This window comes from Acinonyx jubatus, chromosome F2 (assembly GCF_027475565.1).
Source record: "Acinonyx jubatus isolate Ajub_Pintada_27869175 chromosome F2, VMU_Ajub_asm_v1.0, whole genome shotgun sequence".
In the NCBI taxonomy this organism is placed as follows: Eukaryota; Metazoa; Chordata; class Mammalia; order Carnivora; family Felidae; genus Acinonyx; species Acinonyx jubatus.
In genome coordinates this window covers 3,105,983-3,131,005 of record NC_069394.1, presented here as the reverse complement: position 1 = coordinate 3,131,005, position 25,023 = coordinate 3,105,983, and the positions used below count along the sequence as shown (strand labels likewise).

General features: G+C 50.1%; 1 protein-coding gene across 19 annotated transcripts in view; it reads right to left on the bottom strand.

Moving 5' to 3' along the window:
- Nucleotides 1-25,023, bottom strand: part of PTK2 (protein tyrosine kinase 2) — a 256,989-nt gene that overhangs the window by 70,128 nt on the left and 161,838 nt on the right. For 14 of the 19 annotated variants that reach the window (XR_008292471.1, XM_053208063.1, XM_053208073.1 and 11 more), the window contains 4 exons: nt 21,318-21,348; nt 19,086-19,138; nt 10,999-11,136; nt 1,199-1,255 (listed from right to left, as the gene is read on the bottom strand). Coding sequence is in view for 18 of the 19 variants with exons in the window: in XM_053208063.1 (XP_053064038.1) it covers nt 1,199-1,255; nt 10,999-11,136; nt 19,086-19,138; nt 21,318-21,348 (279 nt within the window). In the remaining variant the exon portion in view is untranslated. Of the gene's footprint in view, nt 1-1,198; nt 1,256-7,293; nt 7,312-8,318; nt 8,403-10,998; nt 11,137-19,085; nt 19,139-21,317; nt 21,349-25,023 lie in introns of all 19 variants that reach the window. The other 5 variants (XM_053208074.1, XM_053208065.1, XM_027063813.2 and 2 more) reach the window with 3 other exon arrangements.

Below are 25,023 nucleotides of genomic sequence, written 5' to 3'. Positions count from 1 at the left end.
ACAGAAACATCTTCGTGAGGTTTGGATAAACGTCAGCCACACTGGACATGTACTACTCAACACCGGATAATAAACGTCCAAGTGCAAATTTGGATTCTCTGTGGAAACGTACAAAATTTAAGTGTAAATTTAAACATTTTCTGTGGTGCCGGCGCACACAAGTCAGAATGCACACAAGTAAGCTTCCGCTCTTCCCTCTGTTTTGGACCACTCTCTAACACAAGGAACCCTTGTGAGGGATTTGGGGGCACCCAGGACAATGCAGGCCTGACGCTGGTAATGCCTCTTTCATGTGTATAGTTAATGGAAATGAGAGCATCTTTTACAATAGTTACACAACAGGGTAAATAAAGTGCCTGAAACATTTATTTTACAAATACGTGTGGCTCTATGGAAATCAGGACATCCAATGCTGAATTTTTTAAATTAAAAAAAAAATTTTTTTAAGTAAACTCTGTGCCACATGTGGGGCTCGAACCCGTGACTAACATCAAGAGTTGCATCCTCTACTGACTGAGCCAGTAAACTTTTTTTTTCTTATGTGAAGGCAATTTCAAGTGTGTCTCCAATTCAAGGTCTGGGACTCTATCTTCCAACACAAGACCTGGGGCTTCCGGATTCTCTTCAATCAAGAAGCAGCACAAAACAGAGAGAAGAAGCTGGTGTTTCTAGGCTGCAGGAAAGTCGTAACTGAAGCCCCCCCCCCCGCCCCCCGCCCAAGCTGTGCGGACTGGAAGCAATGGATGAGGGAAGCTCTTTGTACCTGGTCAGTCAAGGGCAGCAAGCAACAGAGTTTCAAAGGGGAAATGCAACTAACTGAATATGCAAGTTGAAAAAACTGAATATAGAAACGTGTATAGATATGTAACTTTAAATAATATAATATTCCACAGAGAGGAGATTCTATAATCAATAAAGGCTGTATTATGATAGAGCCACGAGACGAGATTCCAAAAAACCTGTAACTAAGCTGACCTACTATAGATATTTTAGCTTTAGGCTCCTGACCTCAGACTGGTCAAATACAAAACAGGTTTCTAAAGACTGAAAAGAATATTTCTGTTATGCACACTCAATGTGAGGTATTAAAGACAGTTCTAAAAGAAACCAATAAATATCTAGAACTTTTGAGCGGAAGATACTTAAAAGTTAAGTATCTGTCAAATCTGAACAAGAACAAAATCCAAAGCCTACTTACTTGAGGGCATGGTGTAGGTATCTTCTTCGTCTATAATCTCAGCATAGTCGTCGGTTTCTGCAGGGAAGGAAACAGACACGTTGGAAGATGTGAACTATTTGACCTCCCGGCCTTTAACATAATTTGAAAAGGCAAAACGATCTGCCTAAGTCCCCTGTTATGCCGACACATTCCTAAAACACGATTACTCGATTTTTGCTCACACATGAGTCATTTATGGAAATAAAAGTGACGTCATGGTGCAGTCTGTTATAACACACAGACTTGTTTCTCAGGGAGCAAACAGAGCTCGCACAGAGAGCCCTTGCGAATGACAGAAAGATGTGGAGCAACTATGCGCACGATCTGAGGCCGCCCATCTGCACTGACTGCACAACTCTCTCTCATCTACACCAAAGGCACGTTTGGGCCCCACTGCTGTCTCCCGGGATTTCTCCAAACAAGACGAGTATCTCAAAAACAGGGAACCTGACATCATTCATAATTAGACTCTACAGCATGAGCTCAATGCTCTCCTTTAGAAGGCAAAAACGGCGGCCTGACGTTTGAGGACACGGGTCATGCATTTCATCTGTTCAGGGTGGAAGAAACGCAGGAATTTCTCTCTTGTCGCTTTTCACTCAGATATTTGAAGACTACGCATTAACGTCAAAAAGGGTAAAACATCTAAGAGAAAGAATGAAATGAGAAGAAAGAGCGTATTAAAATGAGTTCTTTTCTGAGGTGATGTCAAGGCGTTTCCGTGTTTCCACTCACTCCTCTTGGTAACACGGTGACTTAGAGATCCGATGCCACGTCGATGGGGGGAAGCTCATTGGGAGAAAACCCTCACCTGAGTAACACGTACGCGGACTTAAGCCTTGTCTGTTTTCTCCTTCTGTCAAGAGGGAAACCTTTAGCTGCTCCAGGCAGAAGGACTGCCACTGCTGGGCCAGGAAAGGAGGCCGTACTTCCTCGCTGGTCTCGTAAGGGAGCTCTTCCAGGAGAGAACCTGACCAGGCACCACCTGTGGCCCCAGAGAAACTACGAGCTGAAAGCTCTTTCCTTCATGCCATTACTACTTCACTCAGACGCTAAAATTACAGGAAAGAGAGAGTATACATAGTCTACGTTCTTCGGGACGCCAGTTGTTCCACGCTGCCATGGTAATGACGGAGCCCGAAGCTAAGAGTACCTGGAAGAATTTATTTCTTGGCTGAGCTGGCAGAACAAAGTCCACAGATCAGTTCTCCTTGAACCATCTAGTAAATGTGAACCACTGCTAAGTCCCGTGTGAAAGGAGGGTGCGTGATGTGTATCACTCTTACGTGTCGTAAGTAACACCACTTCAGGATTACTCTGCCCAGACCTCACGTTCCTTAATTTCTCTGCCTCTCCCTCTTACCCTGTTCTCGGTGACTGGCATGTCCTCGGCCCACAGCTTTGCTTTTGTGTGAGCTGGCTTAATGAAGGACGCTGAAATGCTCTCTGGGCACAGAAGGGAGTGACTAGGGCACTTTAAGAAAAAGGACCGAGCGGAGGGGGACTCTGCACTAACAGCTAGGACAGCTGAGGCAACACGTCACACGCATGCCATTTGCGGATCCGTCTTCTCCCTTTACTCCAAAATTTGCCCAGCTCGACTGTATGCCCTCCCCTCAGAAAGCTGAGGCAGAATTTCCACAAACAGGCGCTACCCTTACTCCTCCTTCTCTACGAAGCACACGCCTTTAGAGGTGACCCTGGGGCAGCAGGATCCCGGCGGGGACAGCTGCCGGGCGCCCGGCCTCCACACGCCTTCCTCCGCCGCCCTGTCACCAGAGCGCTTCGGCAGTCCTCGCACTTGGCTCTGAGCTCCACGAGGGGACGTCATGGATCAATCACCACCACGGGCACCGAGTCCTTATGTGGCTGTGGGGACACCGCCCGCCTGATGGAGAAGGGCACGGCGCGCGGTGACGTCACAGCAGGCCTCCGACCCAGCACTCAGCACGGGGCTGGGGCTCGCGTTGGCTCGGCCAATTCTGGTTTCGGCCCAAGTGTCACCAAGCCAGAGACCCTGCCTCAAACGAACCTGCCCTCTACCCCCCTCACTCTTAACCATGCTGCCTGGTTTACTTTCCTCAGCATCTATCAGGATCAACGATCTGGCAGTCCTCTGGTCCCCTGTCAACTGTCTGTCCCCCTCCAGACGGAGAGCCCAGGGGAGCGGAGCCCAGGTGTGTGTTTGACCGCTGTATTTTCGGCATCTGGCACGGTGCCCGGCACGGAGAAGGGGCCAGGCATATACAGGCCGGGCAGAGAGGGGTGGTAAGGGGGCCTCAGGTGGTGAGGGGACCACACACCCCGCAAAGCTGGGGCAAAGGAGCTATGTGGCCGGTGCAAGGCTGCAGACCGTGGGGGGTGGCGCTGGTGCCCGGCCTGCCGATCCTGCAGGGGCAGCTCGCCTGGCTGTGCCCTAGCTGTGCCCTCGCGTGTAGAGTGGGGACACGTCCACCGGCAGGGTCGTCAGGAGAATGAGCCACGTAGAGGCGTGGCACAAAATGGGAGCCCCTTGGGGTGCTTCTTCGGAGGGCCCTGTGGAAGGGGTCTGGCAGCTGAGGGGTGCCTGCCTGCTGAGACTCCCGGTCGGCCTTCCCGGTGGGACTATAGTGGCTTCTGGGACTGCCTCTCTTTATAAAAGTCTCACTGGAGATTCCAACCTCTGAGACAATCTGAGGCCATAAAAATAAAATGGCCAGTGTACAAAACTGGTCTGGGAAAAATCAAGTTGCAGATCCTTTAATGAATTCACAAAACCATGAGTAAGAGCCTATAATTTTTTCCTCTCGATGCTTTGTGGATTCTATGTGAAACCCGGGGGCTATCAGAGCGATCTGGGCGTCACTCAGGACGGCGCCTGTGCTCTGTGGTGTAAGGGAAGACGTTACTGCAGTGTCTGTGTCCTCCACGAGGCAGTTCCTGTGGAGCAGAGTCGACACCGTTGAAGGCGCACAGGCCTACAAGACTCTGCTTGTGGCCATCCACACAGCAGCCTTCAGCCGTGACGCTGGGCATACTTCTCCAGGAACGCTTGACATGGATCCAGCTCTCTGTTTCGTTTCTGGTCTTAAGATTATGGGATAATATGATACCGATATGAGAGGTATTTTTACACGCTCAAGGGCCCCTGAGAAACTGCAGGCCAGCCTGAAACTGTCCACGTCCCCCCTCCCCCCAAAAACAATGGCATGATACAAGGAGAACAAACACAAAAACAGGAAGCAGGTTCAAGATCTGGGCACAGATCAGGGAAGCCAGATCCACATTCCTCACTTACGGACGATGCTGGCAGCCCGTGGCCGACACTGATAGAAACTGTTCCGCTTATCCGGCCAGGCAGTACTGTGACCATCGCCCCCCTCCGCGGACAGGAACCTGAGACCCCCAGGGCACGTGAGGGTCCCCCGGGTCCCGGTGCCAATCAGTGGTGGGCTGGTACGCGGAGCGGCACTCGGGCAGAGTGCCCGCCTCACTAGGATCTTCCACAACACTTACGGGCACTTTGGTTGCTTTTGTAAAGATTTTATTTTTAAATCGTGGGACTCGAACTCACAGCCCTGAGATCAAGAGTCGCATGTCCCACTGACTGAGCCAGCCGAGTGTCCCTGAGGACTTTGGGCTCCAAAACTATGGACTACTCCTCTAGGGACATTTAGGGACACTCCCACCTACCCCCCCCCCCCCAACACCGGCACAGCTCTGTTCAGATGTTCACAAGAATGGGACCTGTGTTTTGGGGAGACGGTCTCAGGGTACCTGGCCCATGAATTAAATGCTTCAAAATAAACCTTTTTAAAAATGGAGACTCCCCAAACCTGGTACATTATAATCTGAAAGGTTGGGTATCATGGTAGGTGGTAAAATAAAAGTGACAGGGAGACATGTTAAAGGGACAGAAACTGACAGCTCAGCAATTAGGAGAGAAAAGAACCAAGTCCTCATCTTAGAGCAGGGTCCCAAGAGGTGAGGCTGCTGTCAAAAACGATACGGCTGCACGATGTCTCGTGCTCTGTCACCGAGAGAGCCTGACGCCTCTGGGGTCTCTGCGAAGGGGGCTCCGCCTGGCATCGGGGGAGCGCGTGTCCGTGGACAACGGCTACCACCCTGTGGCTGTCAATAAAAGAAGCCGCACAGAAGCCCTCGGGCTCACGAACTTCTCAAACGCGGGCAACCTGCTCAATCTCTGATGGGAGAGGGGCAGACCTCCTCTACCGGCCTGGCCAACAGCGGTGTCCCCTGTTCCCCTGTGGCGCTCGTGCCTCAGCTTGGACCCCTGCAATTCTGCCAGCCTGTTCCCCTGACTGGTTTCCGTCCTGCCCTCAGGGACCTGGAACATGGCATCAGTCCCACAGAGCAATGCCTTGATGGGGACAAGATTACTTGGGCCATTCGGTGGGACTGAGCAGTGTCACAGCTTCTTATCTGACCCGGGGGACGGAGACGTGCCATTAGCCGAGAGGCACTGGGGAGCAGGGGAAGAGTTCTTTTCTAGGAAGCCAGGAAGGGCCCAACCGTGCTCCTTTTAATATCAACCAGCTGCATGGCCCAGACCAGGCTCGGCAGCTCATTTCCGGAAAGGGTTGGACGGTGTGCATTTTAGACTCTGCTGCAACTGCTCGACCCCGCTGTTAAGTGACCGTCGGCAGCCGCGGGAGCAGATGGGGGCGGCCGTGCTCTAAGAAGCTCTTACTTGTGGTCGCTGAGATGGGAATTTGACGTGGTTCTGATGCCACAAATACTACTGTCTTTTCCCCACTCAGTAAAAACAGTAATAATCGTCCTCAGCTCCGGGGAAGAACAAGAGGTGGGCTGGGTTTGGGCCACACGGGCCTCAGCGCGTGCGCCCCCAAGTGACGAAAGCCTCAAGGCCCGGCTTGTTCGTCTGCAGGACGGGAACAGTAACATTTGCCCCGTCTGGCCCACAGCACTGGGAAGGTCAAGTGTGGGGGGGAACGGGTTCTTTACACAGACGATGTGGGAAAAACCACGTGTTCATGAACACGTGGTCAAATTTTCACGTTTGCACAGTAATTCTCACAACAACCACTGAGACCTTTGTGGATGAGGACGCGGGACATAAAGCAATCTGCGCAGGCCCGTTGAGGGAGGCCGCTGGTGACAGGATGGGGTGGGGGGTGGGGGGAAGCGTGAAGCTGGAGCCTCCTTCCTGCCACGCATCCTGCGGCAGCCGTGGCCTCGGGGATCCCCCTCGGGCTCGCGGCCACGACGACACCCGACACCCCACCCGGAGCCGCGCGGTCTAGCACCTGCACACGGGGCCCCACGCCAGCAGCGGCCACTGACTGACTGCTTCTACCGAGGAGGGGCCCTCCATGCTGTCAGCCGCACGGAGCAGACGCACTTTCCCAAAGTCACGTGGTTAAGACCTTTCACTGCTCAAGTGCTCCATCCTACCATGAAAATGACCCAGACGAAACCTTCAGGGAAAGCATTCTCTCATTCCATCACGAGGAAAAATGCCATTCCCCCCTAATTTGAGTTTCGTGTGAAGAGTTAAAGGTTCATGTAGGCAGACAGGAAGTGGGGAACCTGAGTCACAAAATGTGACTTTCAAACTTCCGGCTCATTAAGTGCTACCCTCAACTGCTTGAAGAACAATCGTGACACTGTTGCCGGTATCTCTCTCGCTAGTTTGTGTGGTTCTTAAAGATCTCGCTTTGCTCCTTCCTTTCTGCTACCCACTCCCAGACTAAAATTGTTATGTGTATATGCTGTATTTGGGAAATCCCGTGGGGATCTCTATCACTGACAGTTTTCCACTGTGACTAATCTCGTGAGTGGTACCATTGTGACAATCTTTCTTGAAACCCAAAGTTAACAAGGAAACCTAGAGAATTCACTGTGTGTATATACAACTCCAATTTACCACTGACACATGATAGAGAAAGTGCAAAGCCCTCAACAAGTTTTAGGAGATCATTTGTTCACAGCATCATCTTTTCACACTTGTTTTGCTGAATCAAAACCACATTCTGCCTTTCATTGAATACTGAACCATATTTACGAATAAATAATTCTGATATTAGTAACACAAATGTGAAAATAAATATTACCGTCCCCACTAATTTCATCTGCAGATCCAGGTAGCATGCAAAGAAAGGGAGGGTGGGGAGGAGAGGGGCAGGGGAGAGGGGAGAGAGGGAGACACACTATTAACATGACAAGTAAATCAAAGTGCAAGGAAAACAAAAACTCACCCCCCAGGTCTCATTCGAAAGATAAAAGAGCGATTGCAGCAGAAAGTGTGTTTACTCCGTTTAAGGACATTATGGCGAGTTCGAAGCTGTCAACACATTATACAAAGTTACACAGCGGTTCAGCAAAGCTGCTTTCTACCACACTGAGCAAAATTAATCCTATAGGCTCTCGCAGTTAAATGCTAAAAATGGCCTTTACCTCCCTCAAAGGGAATCTGCATCGGCTCAGATAAAAGTGAAAATAACCAGTCATTAATGAGTCTGGTAAAGGCTAGCCAGGGGCCCAGCCCTCAGCACGCCTCCTCCGGGAGGGCCTCCCCCAGCGAGCCATGGGGGTCCCGGGACACGGGGGCCACAGGCCAGGCCCAGCACATAAGCTGTACCACACGTCCAGTTTCCATTTAAATTTATGCAGTGTTGTGTGGAGAAATTCCTGTTCTACTTACAACAAACGATCTCTGCTTTCCAGAACACTATCCAAGTGGCCCGGCCGCCTCTGCCCCGCGGCACCCCAGAGCACCTGCCAGCAAAGCAGGAGCAGACGTCCGGGGCTCGGCCCGACCGCTCTACTTCGCTAACTCAGTCGGCCGCAGGGCACGGCTGGGTACCTGCCGGCCCCCGAGGCAGAACACCGAGCCCCGTAAGGAAACCAGGAAGCTACGCCTCGCCCTGTCATGCGTGGGAAACCCGGCAAACAGGCAAACAAAAAGTCTTCTCTTGGACAGCAGCCCAGAGACGGGCACCGCGAACCGTCGCCCCCCGTACGGCTACCGAGCGTGGACACCCAGCACAGGCCACTCTGCTCGGGACGGTCTACGAGCGTGGGGTTAGGTCCGCTGCCGGCACGGGCGAGTGGGAGCTGGCGCAAGCTAGTGCAGTACCCGTAGGAGAAGGCTCGTGGGAACAGAAGACCAAAGGGAGAAAGCGCCTAGCTTTCTTAACTTTATGCTGGCGGGGACTGACTCCTTTACAAAGAGGCGAGAGGAGGGAAGAGAAAAACAGAAACACATTATTCAGTACAAAAGGAAACTTAGGTTACATTTTAAGGCAGATGTATAAAAGCAGAAACAAAATCGCAATGCTTTTATTTCACTACTGGCACGCTTTAACTATGCTTGAGTTTTAAAAAACGTATTAACATTTTAAAGTGCAAGTTCGTCTTTTAGCAAAGATTACTACTAGATACAGAAACTTTTGGACAGACATAGCAGTCTCCCAGCTCTGCAGAGCCAGCCAGGTGAAGGTATAGATATTTGTACAAATAACAAAACTAAAACAAAATGAGACTAGACAAAAAACAAAGACGGATGAACAGTTCAAGAACCTCGTGGACATTCAGCCATACAGAAAAACTGCCAGAAACTAGCAGATCCGGATTTGTGAGAGTTTTACGAGCGATTTTTCCCAAATCCTCAGCAAAGACACAGACTCACAGACCTTAAGTGCACACTGTGAATCAACTGCCTTAACGTAAAAACCAGCAAGGAGGTTTGGACACACAGGCTGCAAAGCGCCGACCTAGGGACTGCCTGCCTCTTTCATGCACTTTAAACCCATGTGACCGCCCTCTCTGCACCAGACACTGGCTGGGCCCACGTTACCCATCCTAGCCCTCCAGGAGCACACAGCACAAGAGAGCGGAGAAGCAGCGGGCGTCTGTCAAAGCGAGGTCAAAACAAAGGACGTACGGTCTTTGAGATGCAGCGGTGATAACGCGTGACAGAAAAGACAAAGGAGACATGCAAAACTTAACTGCACAGCCACAGGGGCCCCTCAAGAAAGGCCAGGGGACCAACCGATGGCCAAGAGCTTGCAGACAGTGTCACCGTGTTAGCGGATACAAGCGAGAGGAACTGAAACATATGATGTGATATTTCAGACCGGACGGGGTACCCTGCGACCCCAACCTCATTCCCGAGCATCTCACCTCCCACCCCCGCAGCGTGAGTGCAGCTCCCTGCGATGCCTCGGTTAAGAACGGGGTCCAGTGTGAAGCCTGAGTGCCCTCTGTCAGGCGGGCAGGAGGAGCTCGGGCCGGGGGGTGAGGAGAAGGGGCCGGCCTAAGAGCTCTATGGGACGCTACCCGGTGAGACAGGAACACGGGCTGTGGATAAGGCAACAGCAGTCTATCACTATTAGGTTTTCTGATTTTGATAGTTACGCTGTGATTGTTTAAGATGATGTCCTTGGTCTTAGGAAACACACGTTGGAAAGTTTATAGGCAGAAAGGCACACCCTGTCCACAAGGGCTTTCAAATGGTTCAAAGGAAGAAAACTGAGTGAAGGATAAAGTAAGAGGGCCAAAGTACAAACACAGTGGATTTGAATAAAGAATAGACGAGACTTCATTTCACTGCTCTTACACAACCATTCTCCAAGTGTGAAATTATGGAAACATAAAAAATACAAAGAACATGTATGTGAACTGAGATGCTGGCCCCACTATTCACTCCTTGACCTTGAAAATCTTACCAAACTTGTTTGTGTTTTATTTGCGAAACGAGGCAGGAGCAGAGGCTTCTCCCAGGGAAGAGCTGTGGAGAGGGTCCCGGGGGACTCCCCAGGCCACACGCACGAGGCCACCACCACGGAAGTGCCAGCTGTTCCCATGTTCCCATTGCTTGTTTCTAAACTGGGCTGAGACTTCTTTACATTGACTTAAAAGGCAAGTAGCTTCTTAAAAATGTAAGCACAGGAAAACCTTGGATTGTAAGTAACTTGTTCCACGAGTGTTCCACAAGACGAGCAAACATTTCTAATAAATTTTAACTTGATAAACAAGCGATGTCTTGAAATACGAGTCGTACATCACATGATCACAACTGAGCCAATGGTTCTTGAAATTTGCTCTGATATACAAGCGCTCTGGATTACAAGCATGTTTCTGGAACGAATTATGCATGCAAACCAAGGTTTTACTGTATACCTTTCCTTCAGTGATACCAAGATCAGCCCACATCATTAAAAATGTTGGGGCTCCTGGGTGGCTCCGTCGGTTAAGCATCCGACTTCAGCTCAGGTCACGATCTGATGGTTCGTGGGTTCGAGCCACGCGTCAGGCTCTCTGGTGTCAGCACAGAGCCTGCTTCGGATCCTCTGTCCCCCTCTCTCTGCCCTGGCCTGCTCACATTCCCTCTCAAAAAAATAAATACAACAAACTAAAAAAAAATATTGTTAGGACCCTTCTAATTACTTTATTTGAGATACATTACATTATACAAGATAGTTACATTTGTTAAACACCTGCCATGCGCTGGGCCCACCATGTAGACGCTAGCCTCCCAACTCCTACCTTATTTAACTTGTGTTCTCATTCGGGGAAAAGACAGTAAACAAAAAGGTAAATTACCTGGTGTGTCAACACATACGTGCTACAGGGACAAACAGAACAGAAGGGGGCTGGGCGTACTTACTTTCTAGTGAGGCTGCAACTTTAAACACGGAAGGAGTCACTTGCAAAAAGCCTTCGGGAGTAGAGGGAAAGGGTCGTATGCACATCTGGGCAGAGCCAACAGCAGCAGGGCAGGCCCGGCTCTGCAGAGGTGAGCCTGGGCCACTTACCGAGGAGCAATGAGGTTGGGCAGGGTGACAAAAGAGTGAGGGGTGAGGGAGAGGTGGCCAGTGCTCCCAGTGGTGACACAGACCTAGAAGCCCACGTCAGGGCTCTGGCTGCACTGTGAGTGGCGTCAGGGTAGATGCCTGTAAGAAAGGAAGTGAGGTGATTGGCCTTAAGTGTCAAAGACTTCCCGGGAAGCTTTCAAAGGGTGCAGGAACTGCCAGGCTACTGCAACCCTCCAGGCACGGAGTGGGTGCCCGCGAACGAGGGCAGCTGCACAGAAAGCTGAACTGGACACGCTCTGAGCGCCGAGCCAGGTAGGATGTACCAGTCGGCCGATTATAAAGGAGAAAGAAGCAAGCACCCCAAAGCACCCCAAAGACCGGTCCAATCAGCCAGAAGGAGCTGCCACTAAGAGGAGGCCGAGAGCTGCATGCTCAGCGGGGAGGTCAGGGCTCCCTTCTGAGCACACGAAGTACGAGAGGCTCATGAGGCCCCAGAGCGCAGTCGGCCCAAGAGTCTAGGGCTCAGGGAAGCTTCTGGGGTTGGGATGGCACTTCGGGAGTAACCAGCATAACGAAGGCATGAGATACAGGAAGATCCCGGAGGTGGCAACTGGCGGCAGACAAGAGGCCCCAAGACAGGGAGCCGGGGTCCTCAAGTGTGGAGGGTGGGGTGGCAGTGGTGAAGCAGGCAGGAGGGAAGTCAGGGAAGGATGATTTCCAGAAGCAGCTGGGGGAACAGCAGCACCCCCTGTGCCGAGCTCTGTCGCAGGGGGTGGGGGAGGCGAGAGGAGGGCCGGAGCCCCACACAGAGGGGCCAGGGGTTGGAAGAATCGCCTAGCACCAACACAGAAATCACCCGGGGCTTGCAGGGGGCGCTGAGCCAGGATTCAGACACTGAGCTCCCCTCCAGTCCCGGTGCAGCAACAGCTCGGAGAGAAGACCGTGGCTGTGGCTAGGAGGGCAGCAGGGCAGCGGCGCCCCCAGGACAGGGTCACACAGGTCAGGGAGGGTGACCAGAGGCGCAGAGAAGAGCGGGAGAGGGCACACCATGGGCGTGTGTGATGGGGATGGGGGCAACATGGGGCTTCTCGAGGGGCTGGCACAGGGAAAGCGGCCGGACCTTCAGGGCAGATAGTGTGGGTGGGCAAACTCCGGCGACCATCCAACCCGGGTGGTCATGGGGGCCCCCTACCCCTGACGATGCTGAAGATCCACAGATTCGTAATGAGGCTCCAAAAAGAAAACACAGAACAGGATCTGACTTGGAAGGCAAGAGTCCTTGTTTCACAAACTGGAAAATAAAGGGAAAGAAGAAGGCAGTTTTCTGGCCTTTCTAGTAGGAACCAAATGTGTTCAAATGTGTTGTCCCGAACCACGTGGTTGGGTTTTAACAAGTTCCACAATTATTATGCAGCTACATCATGCTAAAAACTCGGAGGGAAAGCTTGGAGGTCAAGTTATAGAATTTATATTTTAAAAGTTTCAAGCCTTCTTTTAAAATGTTTCTCTGTGAAGAAAAAATATAACAGGGCCTTTGGACATTAGCAGTATTTGTTTTTCTATTTGGCAAGATGATACATGGGATTCTTGCATTTTAGTAATGGTTTGTTTTAAAGATTGAAGATTTTTAATTATTATGTTAATAAGCCCACCCAGAAGATTTAAGAAGGTTCATGAACCAGCTACACTCAAACACGGCCAAACTGCAAAGCAAACAGTAGTATAAACACTCTCATTCAAAGTCTCTCATGAGGTACTGCAGACCCCTTATTATGTGGAGGTGACTAGGAACAAGGCAGGCACACTCTCCATTTTGGAATCAAGTGCACAGGGCCAAGGGAACAGATGTGTGTGGCCTGGAAAGAGTGTGGAAAAGTGAATATCCTGCTTCTTTTCTTTTCTCTTTTCTTTTCTTTTTTCTTCTCTTTTCTCTTCTTTTCTTTTCTTTCTTTCTCTTTCTACGTACCTACCTACCTACCTACCTACCTACCTACCTACCTAATTTCTTGAGAGACAGTGTGAGTGAGGGAAGGGCAAAGAGAGGGAGAGACACAGAATCTGAAGCAGACTCCCAGCTCTGAACTGACAGCACAGAGCCTGACACGGGGCTCAGTCTCACGGACTGTGACATCATGACCTGAGCCGCAGTTGGAGGCTTACGTGACAGAACCACCCAGGCGCCCTGTGAATACGCTGTTTAAACTGTTGCCATAGTCATTATTGCTCTGCCTTTCATGCGGGCTTGTTTGGAATTTGAAGCGTGTCAGGCTGCTGCCTCCAGGGAGCCTATACATGTCCCTCTACATGCCTATAGCCAAGGGGTCAAGGCCAACTCAAGCGTCAGGACTGGGAAGCCAGTTTGGCTCTGGATACTACTTCTTATGTATATCGTGGATGTTTCCGTACCCGTGTGACTCCAGAGTATTTTTCTCAATTCCGTTAGAAGACAGAAAGGACAGGCAGGTGATCTAGCAGCCCAAATCTCAGCAGAGGCAAAGGGAGTTCAAGTGACCTCATGGTGGTGGTGCAGGGAGGCCAGCACAGTGGGGTGTTTCGATCATCCACGTACAGCACCATCAGCCGTCCTGACCACCCCAGTGAGACACAACTGTGAACCTCTCAGTGGCTAAAAGTCTCTCCTAACACAACACTGATCATAGATCCCTACTCATGACCGCTGAAATCTGAAGAATTTCTAGTAAGCCAGGTATACCATCCAACACTTAACCACTTTGTGCACATAAAAGTAATCGGGAGCATCAGTTTGATTAGATTATGTCACAGAGCATTTAATGCACAAAAATTAACTTTGTGTGTACTAGGCACTAATACTCTTAAATTAGGGCACTTTTAAAAAATGCCTAAAAGCTAGTGTTAAAAGTCAAGGTTCAGCGATAGAGACTACCCGTAAAGTACGGCATTATCAGCATAGAAGCTAGCATGTAAACCAGACAAAAGAAATGCTTTCAAACTTGAAGACAGGGCAGGTGTGAACTTTAACAGAAGAGTGTCAGGGAGGGGTCAGCACCACACTACTGTTGCCAAAGGAAGTGGGGGGGGGGGGGGGACAGGCTAAAACGCAATTGCACTCAAACTCTCCCCAAACAGCCGTCCCTTCCACAGACGAAAATCACTAAGTTCTGAGTGATTCAGTGTGATCTCATGTGAAGACAATGGGTTTTGGGGTCCAAGACGTGGGTTTCAATCAGGCTGTTGCTTACTGTGTGAACCAGGCCAAGCCACCTCAGCTCTGAGTCTCAATGTCCCCTCCGTAAGGTGGAGACAGCACGAGGAACACGGCCCTGAGGTTTAAACGAGATAATGCACGCAGATACACCAGGCATCATCTCTGGGCCTCATTCGTATATAAATAAGTACTATTTACGGAGCTGGAACAGAGCAACGAATAAATGACAGACCTAGTATTCCAGAGACCACAGGAAAAGAGAAAAGTACAATAATTATTACGGACTATATACACACCACCTTACAATTTATACAACTTTACAGTTTACAAGCTACTTTTGCATATTTTATAAAATGGATTGTAGAATCTATAAGGAAGCAGCTGAAAGCAAACAACATCTACTTGTTAAATATATTTTAGTTTAGGGTAACTTTTAGTCACAGACTCGAAAACCCTAAAAGTAATAAAGGAAACGCTGATGCATGATTAACAACTAAACTAAAAGAATCTGTTGCAAAGTCAAAATTTTAAAAAATTGCAGTAAGGGGCGCCTGGGTGGCTCAGTCGGTTAAGTGTCCGACTTCAGCTCAGGTCAGGTCAGATTTCATGGTTCATGAGTTCGAGCCCCCTGTCAGGCTCTGTGCTGACAGCTCAGAGCCTGGAGCCTGCTTGGGAGTCTGTGTCCCGCTCCTCTCTGCCCCTCCCCCATTTGTGCTGTCTCTCTCTCAAAATAAATAAAACATTAAAAAACTTTTTTAAGTTGCGATAAATACTGAAAAAAATATCATCACATAGGTCTCAGCAGAAACAACGAAAGCGAACATTTCCACAGACAGAAAAAGGGTCACTACACATTGGTTTTCATGGCAGAGATACAAAAGAGAAAAATTGTTTTACAATCTCTGGTCCAATTATAAGTAATCTAAACATCCAACGGGAGCCTGTTCATAATGTGGTGGCATCATCACCACATGTGACCCTCTACTTCTGGTCATGTAAGGTTTCATGGCTTGATGAAGGGCTTGGTTATTAAAAAACAAACAGCCCCTAAAATATAAAAACCATCCAAAGAAAACAACCAGAGTTTATGCCTTCAAGCACATTTCAAAATCAGCTGTATTCACTGCCCTTCCTTGGAAATATCTGTATTCCTGGAGAATCTGCACACACACGCACACAGCTCAAGCCCTGTCACGGATGCAGGCCGCACCCCTCCCTGCGGTGCTCGCAGACCCCTTCGTGCACGCACTGGCCTCTCAGGTCTGAGTCCTAACTCAGCTCTATAACATGCACGTGTTTCCTAAAAACTTAATAATTAGGCTAAAAAATTACTTCTGGCCCTCAGAATCTGGTTAATCTTCACATTTGGCGACATTAAGTTTGTTTTCATAAGGAAATTTTGTCCAGATTTCAAAGATAAATTCTCCATATACTCAACATCAATTACAACTGTGATCTTAACAAAGATCATCTAGCAGGGAAACTCCCCTAAAGGAGCACTGAAAGGCAGTACAGCCTCGAGGGCAGTGACGACCCGAGTTCCAATCCTAGGTCCACCAATTTCAAGCAGCGTGACCCTGAACAAGTTTGTTTACTTCCTCACTGTTCCTTCCTTGTATCTGTGAAATGGGGGGATGAACAAGACCCTGTAAGGCTGTCGCAGGGGTTGAACGATAAGGCACGTGAAGGTTTAATGCCGTGCAGACTATAGTGAACATTTGGTAAAGAGAGTCCTGTCGCCTGCTGGCTATGTGTGACCTTGGCCAAGCTCCCGAGTCTGGGCACCTGCGGCATCGTCTGGCCCTCCCCTGTTCTCTGTGCTCCACACTCCTGCTCCGGGGCCCAGTGCACCGCGTCTCCCTGTCTGCATGGCTCTGTCTCTCCCTTCATTCAGTTACCTGCCCACGCATCACCTGCTCAGAGATACTTTTCTTCACCAGTTTTATTATTTTTTAAAAACGTTTTTCATTTAAGTAATCTCTATACCCAACATGGGGCTCGAACTCACAACCGTGAGATCAAGAGTTGCCCACTCCTCTGACTGACCCTGCCAGGAGCCCCTCGACCAGAATTGTAAATAGCCTCTCCCTCACTGCTCTTGGTTTAACTGCTTGATTTCAATCCAGCATGTCTGGCCTGTCTCCTCCGTAGACTGTCAACTCATAAGGGAAGAGGGCTGGCCTCGTTTTCACCATCAGACCCCAGCGTCTGGAACTATTCGCTGAGTGAATTACCGTAAGTGGGAAATGTACGACCAGAACAACACCCATCTGCCAGGGTGTGCCACGGGTTAAATGAGATACGGCAGGACACAAAAGCACATGCTCATGGCTGGCATTCTGCTGGACCGCAGCCTCACCCGGGAGCCTGGAGGCAGAGCGGGCTCGCCGTGGGGGCAGCAGGTGCAGGCTTGTGCAGGAACCGGGGCAGCTGGATCTCTCCCTCGGGTGCCGTAGGGCTTCCAGGCTGCTAGGGAAAGAAGCACCCTCGGGGTGTACAAACAGTACTGGTTTTCTAGGTATCAGAGAAACAGTTTCTGGATTAAGTGTGAGGCAGGCCCCTCAGCCTGTGTGGAAGATACGAACACGCCAATCCCACCGATGTGGTCCAATCCCACTGATGTGGGCGAGCAGCAGGGGGAATGACCGAGGGTCAACAGAAACCCGAAGCCATCGGTGCTGTCGCTAAATATCCCTGGACAGCGAGGACTGTTCTTCACCTGTAGCTGTAAATGCCCAAAGTGACAGCCACGTAGGAAACAGGACCACCGACTCTGAGGACCAGAAAGACTGACACGGGACGATGAAAACAGTGTCCGGGCCAGGGGACCGCACAGGTGGGCTGAAAACAGCCCTGAGGAGGTAGGGAGGGGCGCAGGCCACCACTTTCTGGAAAACAACATGTCGGTTGGGTGGGGGGAAGGCCACTGAGGGCTGAGCTAACGAGTCTAAACTGACTGACTGTAAATTACAACTCGAGTTTCTGAGCGGCGAGCTGCCAATTTCAATGAAACACGTGTGACAGCAGTGCAATCAATCAACATGGAGAAGAGACTGAGGTAGAGACCCAAGGCCGCGGGACAGCTACAGGGAAGTGTGAAGGCAGAACGATCAAGGGCGGGGGGGGGGGGGGGGGGCAGGGGGAGGTAAGACCCGGGCGTGCGAGGATGATCAGCCACTAACAACAGAGGTTCAAAGCCTCAAGTGAGGACCCTGATTCAAAGGGGTTAGGAAAACAGGAGAAGGAACAAGACGTGAAAGGAGACGTGGAGGTTCTGCGAGGCCCCACTTTACGTCACGTGGGCTGTGGAGTCCTGACGCGCCTAACGGGGCACCTCTGCTCTGCCTTCGGCGGGAAGGGCCGTGGGCCGGCAGGATGACGGAGGGTGGCGCTGAGGCACACAGGGCCCGCCCCGCCCGCCCTCACCTGCTCCACACAACACCCTGCACGACACCCGGGGCCGCCCAGCTCGCTGGCTCTCTCGGATCCAGGCCTGCTCACAGACGGACTGCTTCGCCACGCTCACCACCTTGCACCGGGCGGGCTTTTGTCTCTCCAACCAGAGTACAGACTCCCTGAGGGCCTGGTTTACATCTGCCCCGTCTCTGCCGCCCACCACGGCCTGGACGAGGACGGGCCCACAGGTGCAAATGCTGAGCACCCCTGAGCGCCCCAGCGCCACTGCCGGGTCAGGAGGGAGCACCGGGGAAGGCAGCATGCAAGCACAATCGACTGCGGTGTTAGAACATTCCGGCAGCCCTGCAGCCCACCAGCTTCTGACGCAGGCCCAGGGTACAAGCTCTGTACTCAAAACGCCCTCCCCCTCGTCGGGAAGCGGTCCATGATTTCTTAAACAGCAGAGCTCTGACACACATCTGTCACACAGCTCATCACTAGAGGATCTTGGCCGAGTGTACAGAGGCGGGGGCACAAACGCTTCTTGACAGAGGGCTTGTGGGGTGTTTGTGCACGATCAAAAGTAAGCAATTGTATTTGTAAGCTGGAACGTGAAAAAAAGAATACAGTCAGCGACTGGGCAAAAGCACAAAACTAAATTTCGGGAAGATTAACCCAAGGGAAAGTAAACCAATAGGAATTAGGTTTCTTATTCTAAATCAGATCATCAGACACTGGAGTTATTAGGAAGCTACCATTTTAGAGATGTAACGCAGAGCCAAGGACAGACTAGATGTGCGCCCACGCACGTGTACACGTACGTGCGCACAGATGTATGTATCCATCGTGTATGTATTTTAAGACAGCAAACATGGGTCCACAGGAGATGCTTCCTGCCCTCACTTTTCCTCTCTTTTCCACATTTTTAAATGGGGAAAAAAGGCACATATGTTTTGAAAACATACCAAGGAAAGCACACCATACTCATGACACCAGCAAATAGTTAACATACTGATTGTGCCAGTATCTTAACTATATCTTTCAAAAAAGCAATATTCAAACACCACTTTATGTTAACTGTGAAAGACAAAAACCACTTAAAAACACTTCACGTTTCCTGAACTCAAAAAAACAATAAATACACAAAGTATATTCTGTTACATTCTGAATTGCAAAGATAAATTATAACGGCAAGTTCAAAATTAAAAATATTCACTCTAAACACAACGAACACGACATCACAACTGAAGAATAACTTGGAGTTCTATACAGTCTTGGAAGTAATCTGACATTATCCATAAACGTCTCATCTGAAGAAAACTTGCGAGCCACATTTAAACCTATTCAATGACGGTAAAGTTACGGAGCCCTGGGTAGTCAGACCGTTCAGTCTTCTAAGCTGCTCTAGCAAGACCGACCGCAGTAAAGACGAGGCTGCTCCTACGTCTGCACAAGGCTCTGTGGGGCAGCCGCCGTCTGGGGCTTTCCGGGTGGAGCCTCTCACCTGACACGGAGACCGCGTGTGTCCGCACGCCTTGCTTCTCGCTGTTGGCCAGCCTGTAACAGAGAGGTGCAAAGCCGTGAGTGCCGCGCCCTCCAGGCCAAGCCCCCGCCGAGCCGACAGACAGGGAGCGCCTGTAATCAGGACGCTGCCGCTTCCCATGGAGACCAGACATTTCAAGGCTGATTTTTAGAAGATTAAATTGCACTACCTGAGGCACTTGAAGGAGTCAGACTGCTTTACTGGTCTACAAGGCAGGAATTAAGATCGACAACTGAAGGAACCCTGAGCCGCGCTGAGAAAGCCACTCCCGACGGTGGCTTTGGCACAACAACACTGTTCGCTGGCCAGTGGTTAGCAGGCTGCGTAAAATTTCACACTTAAATGCCAGACTGCAAGGGACCGCCCCACATTTATAGGGTTTCTCCAGGAGAAAAAACACCTGGAAAAGAAATCTGCACTCCTAAACGTCATCTGAGAAACTGGAGTATAACTGGTCCTTCTTAAATTTAGCGCGTGTAAGAAAGCAGATAGTACACGAATATGTATTTTTATGTACAGCCTGAAAAAAAACGTAAGCTCAACATCTGCTTGCTTGTTTCGTGAAATGGCTCACCAACACTTGCGCTTTGCATGTTTACACACATAAAATTTTGGCCACATGTTTTAGCAACACTTAAAAAATACAAGTGTAGGTCGTTTAAAAATTTTGGAAAACACAAAGCACAGAGAAAGAAAAGGAACCCAGACTCTTCAGATGCCAAAGTGACTCGTGTTTTTACAGAAGACGGCTTTCTCCAGATACGCAAGGGTGCAGTACAGAAGCACTGAACAGAAGACGCGTCTTGTACATAGAATCTACACTAGGAAGCATGGGGACTGAGGCGATCCCTTCGGGGAACTGGAAAGGTCCCGCAGGCGGCTGGCTGTGTGGCCTCTATGATCAGCAATCATAGCCTAAAGCCACGGGACTGGGCTCCTTTGACTGAATGCTCGACGTAGCTGAGACCTAACGGTCCTCTAAGTGGAATCAGAGTTGCTGTGCAACACATCAGCCGTTTCTCTTCCACTGCAGCTACGTGACTCAGGAAAACTCTCTCTGAACCCCACGCCCGGCAGGGAAGGGTGCGTGTGCTCCCGACAGCAGGTTCACTGTCGGCCTCCACGTGCTGCTGCCAAAGCAGCGGGGGAGGGGGGGGGCTTCCTCGGCCACGTCGCGTTTCCGGGTGCTGCCGCGAATCAGCTTTGCCACAAGTGCGCGGATTCCGCCGCCTCCGGAGCACCAGCAGTCACAGCGTCTGCTGCTCTGTGACTCGTGGCGATTCCGCTCTTCTCAGGTTTGCTTTACTTGTTCGGTGTCTACAGCATCTGCTACCACTTCTGACCTACTACCTTCTCCACCCGCTTTTATATCCACGTTTACGATTCTGCGTATCTTAACCCTCACAGTCATCTCAACAGACTTTCCACATCTGAAGATATTCTGGGCACTGGTTTGTGGCTTAATGTGGGGCATCAGTGAGTATCTGTTAAATATCACTGAGTTTGTGAAGACACTGCCTGGAAGCCCAAAGCTGCTCTTGGCCATCCCCCCACTCACCCGCACGGCTACTGTGTGGCTCCTGCGTGCCACATACTTTCCAGGGCCAGGTCTACAAGGCCACGTGACCCTGGCCGTCCACAAGACCACGGGGCGTGGATAAGCAAAAAGATAGTATGCTTAAAGTGGGATAAGTACTACAGCAAGGCAGAAGGTGTTATGGGCACGCACACAGGGACGCTCTCCAGGACTGGGGGATCGTGGGGGGTTTCTAGAGACAGTGATGCAGGATGAGCCCGGAAAGATGAGCAGGGGTGGAGCGGGGTCAAGGAGGCTGGAGGGAGAGTGCACCATGAGGGAGAAGAGCACTTACGATGGCCTAGAGGTAGAGAGAGGACAGTCTACTCCAGTAACTAAGAAAACTTCAACACAGCTTTAGAACAGTGTGGGCAGTGGTGAAGCAAGCCTAGCGTGGCCGGCAGAGGAGAGCGGTCAGGGTCCCACTTGCCAGCCCAAGGACACATCCCTTGTAAGCAAGAATGACAGCTGATTTGACTTCTTTCTGGAAACACTGGTTTTCTACTTCCCTAGTTGCACACCTAGAAATGTGGTTATTCAGGCAAATGGAAAATCAAGCATGGAACCCACACGGTCTCTAACACGACTAAGTGACAAAATGCACAAAGGGCACTTACTTTGGTATTGATGGCAAAGCCCGTTCACCTTCTGGAGAAAAAAAAGAGAGAGAGAGATGAGGTTCCTTCTATTTCTTTTGAAAAGACTATGTGCAGAAATCAGAGAAGAAGTCTTCCTCCAGAATTTAGCAATAACCCTTTATTAAGGAGGTCATTATGCTGTTTTCATGGTCTATTTTCAATATTTATAACACACACAAACCAACCGGGGGTGCATATGGTTTAAAAGGTACCGCCTAATCAAAACAAAGCAGAGGTGGAAAGACATCCCTCCCAGGAAGCTCTAAAGGATGAAGACTGTCTTCCGGTCAAAGTCAATGTGACTTACACCAAAGGACATTTTGTACTTTGATAAAAACGCTCACCAGTCGCAACACCAAAATCTGTACAGGAAGCACAAATAAAAGGAAGACAAATCCTCGGGCTGTGCAGAGGCAGAGGGGCTGATGCACCAGAGCCCAGGAACCTGAGCCCCCGACCTGGGCCCTCTACTGGGGGTCACCTCCCATCAATGCCTGGGGCCTCGCGGCTCCAGGCACTGTGACTTGTTCCTGGAGGTCATCACAGCGAGGCAAAGGGCTACGTCTGGTGGCTGGGGGAGACCCTCTCCCCTCACCCTCCTTCTGTGAAGTAGGAAGCACACGCAGTCCCCAGTTTAATGTCTTTTATGTGGACAAATCTGACGGGCACTGAACTAATCCTGTCTTCTACTCCATCCCTGACCTAAGTCGCTACCACAATAATCTTCCCCAAGTACAAACTCATCAGGTCATTCCCCTGCTTAGAACTGTAGTGTCTCGTTTTTGTTTTTTTTTTACGATTTAATTTTTAAGCAATCTCTACATGCAATGTGGGGCTCGAACTCCCAACCCCGAGATCGAGAGCTACACTCTGCTGACTGAGCCCGTTGGGCGCCCCTCTCGATGGCTTTTAAGATGAAACTTAAGCACATCTGCTTGTCCCACGAAGCACTGTTTTTTTCTGCTGGGACACACAACACCTCCCTGTCTCCCTCTCTGGGGTGTCCGCCCACCTATGCCCCATCTCTCTGCTGCCTTCCCAGGGCCCCTCTAGCACTCGCTGCCCTTGCACTTGCCCTACAAGCCAGCCCCAGCAGCTCCGTCGCCCGCCTCTCCTGTTCCATTCTCCGCTGTTCCCTGCTCTCTGTGGCTGCATATCGTATCTCCCTGAACACAGCATGCTGCCTTCACACCCTCCAACCCTCGGAAGAAGCTCTTCCTTCTTGGTAGAGATACCAAGAATTCCTCATTTGGTAGAAACACCAAATTCCTCAATTTCTTAAAGCTCAACCCAAGTGCGATCTGAGCTCAAAGGAGCCCTTCCTGCAACAGCCCAGGCGGCTTCGGGCGGCCGTGCTGGGGCTTTGGCCTCATTACAGGGCACTTCCCACGTATCAGAACCGCTTGAAGGTTACACCGAACCTGCCCACGGGCGTCTCGGGACACTCAGCAGGGTACCCTGTGCTCAGACGGCTCTCGGACCACCACTCGGTAAACCAAAAACTGAATCAGCCTCGGGCCCCGAGTGACTTTCTGAACAACTGTCTATTTACCGAGAAAACAGAAACCAGACTAACTTGCACGGACGCTTGTGCGGCACGAGTGACACAGAGCGCACGAAGCTTCTGCGTGGCGCCCAGGGCGCTAAGGCGATTCCACGCAAGCTTCCTCACTCCGACTTCCTGGCCTCAAGTTTCAAGCAACATAACCAAGTTACAGCATGGAGGCCAAAGTGGACTTCCTGGAACTTCCTATCGGAACACCCGTGGCTGCTACCAGCGCATGTCGCCCACATCCACCACTGCCCGTTAATAACGGCCTTCCAAGTGACACGTCAGCGTGGCCTCTAGCCGTCTGCACCCCCTGTCGGAACGCCTGCTTCCTTGGAGAGAGAAAGAGACCAGTGAATAAACACGTGGCGCACAGACGCTTCCTAAGCAGCCGGGCAGGAGCAGAAGGCAGGCTGTGAATGAGCCGACTGACGAGTGGAGGGTCTTAACAGAGCACTTTCTGGAAGGAACAGATCTGAAAGTAACAGACCTCTGAGAAAAGCGGCAACACACAACATCGGCGGCAGCATTCTCAACACTAGAACTCACCGCCTGAAACACCCGGTTCCAGGGGTTAATTTCGGACATTCCTTTAAATTCACAAAGCTGAACCCACACATAGGACTTCTCGAGTCGTTCGTGGGGGGGTATGTTATTTGTCTGAATAAATTCTTTAGGAAGAAGGATGGATCTTCCTATGAACCTACATTTGGCTTTTAATTCTCGAATAAAAGTTTTTATCTATTTTTTAAAGTTAAACAGTACAGACACACCGTAGCAAATCTAAATCATAAAGGTACGTAATGTGGAAAGGCAGTAGCCCCACCCCCTTTGCTTCAAACACACCTCCCCCTGCCCCCTCCCCGGGAGTGCTCACTGTCCACAGTCGGTCACTTAGCTCGTCCAGATATCCGGACTCCTTTATTCTTGTAAATAAACACACAAAGGTTTCACTCCACACACACACACACACACACACACACACTCTCGCACACTCACACGCGTGCTGTAGGCTTTTAGCACAAAATCCGCACCATCTCATTACTGTTTGCAGCTACGGAGCTGCATCAGGGGCGCGTGCTCCCTCACCCAGCGGTTAATTCCCACAGTGTGGACGCTCACGCTGTTTCCGGTTTTGAGTGATTACGAACAGCGCAGAGGGAACATCCCATGTCTAACTTTGCAGGAGGATTTCCAGGAGGTAGACAACGAGCCCCAACAGCTGGCATGGACGCCAACAAAGTGCAAGGGCACATCTTCCGCGATGGCTCACTTTACCAAACTAGTAACACAAAATGCGATCTGGCTCGTTTGAGTCCAGTGCTTACTGGACATTTGTGTGTCCCCCTTCTGTGAGGAGCCTATTTCCATCCTGGCTTGTCTTCGTGAGCTGGGAGAACGTGTGAGAAAGAAGAGATTTTAATGCTCTGGTGTCTGTGTCACAGACATCTTCCCCCCCATATCACAGCTTTAGAAATGTTTCTTTTGGGGCGCTCACAGGGCTTAGTAGGTTGAGTGTCTGTCCCTCTTTCTCTCTGCTTCTCCCCCACTCACGCTCTGTCTCTGTCTCTCAAAAAAACGAATAAACATTAAAAAAAAATTTTTAAATGTTTGATTTACAGTTATTTCCGTTAGGCAATGTATCTTCACTTTAGGCATCTATTATAAAACAGCTGTGTAATAAATGAACATGCTGGGATTGAGAATCAGGTAAGTAAGTTACTAAGTCTAACATCTCACTCTGTAAAGACAACATACAATTGCTAACAGCCAGTGCCCTACTAGGTTTTTATGACAAATATTTTCACTTATGCTCTTGTCATACGCATGCGGAACTTAATGCATCACAGCTCACAAGATCTGGTATCAAAACGTTGATCCCCAAGGAGAAAAAAAAGCCAATGAAACACCAACACAGGAAGATGCTGACGTTTCAAACATGGAATGGCCAGCTTATTTAATACTTAACGTCTGAATGTTATTTCTGTGTGTACCGACAAACTGATAAAGAACATTAGGAAAATCAGCATAAAATTTTTTAAATTATTCACTAAAAAGGAGACAGGCAATATGTCACACTGAATACTTTCATAAAATACTAATTTCATGGAAAGGAGTTTCCCTAAAACATTTAAA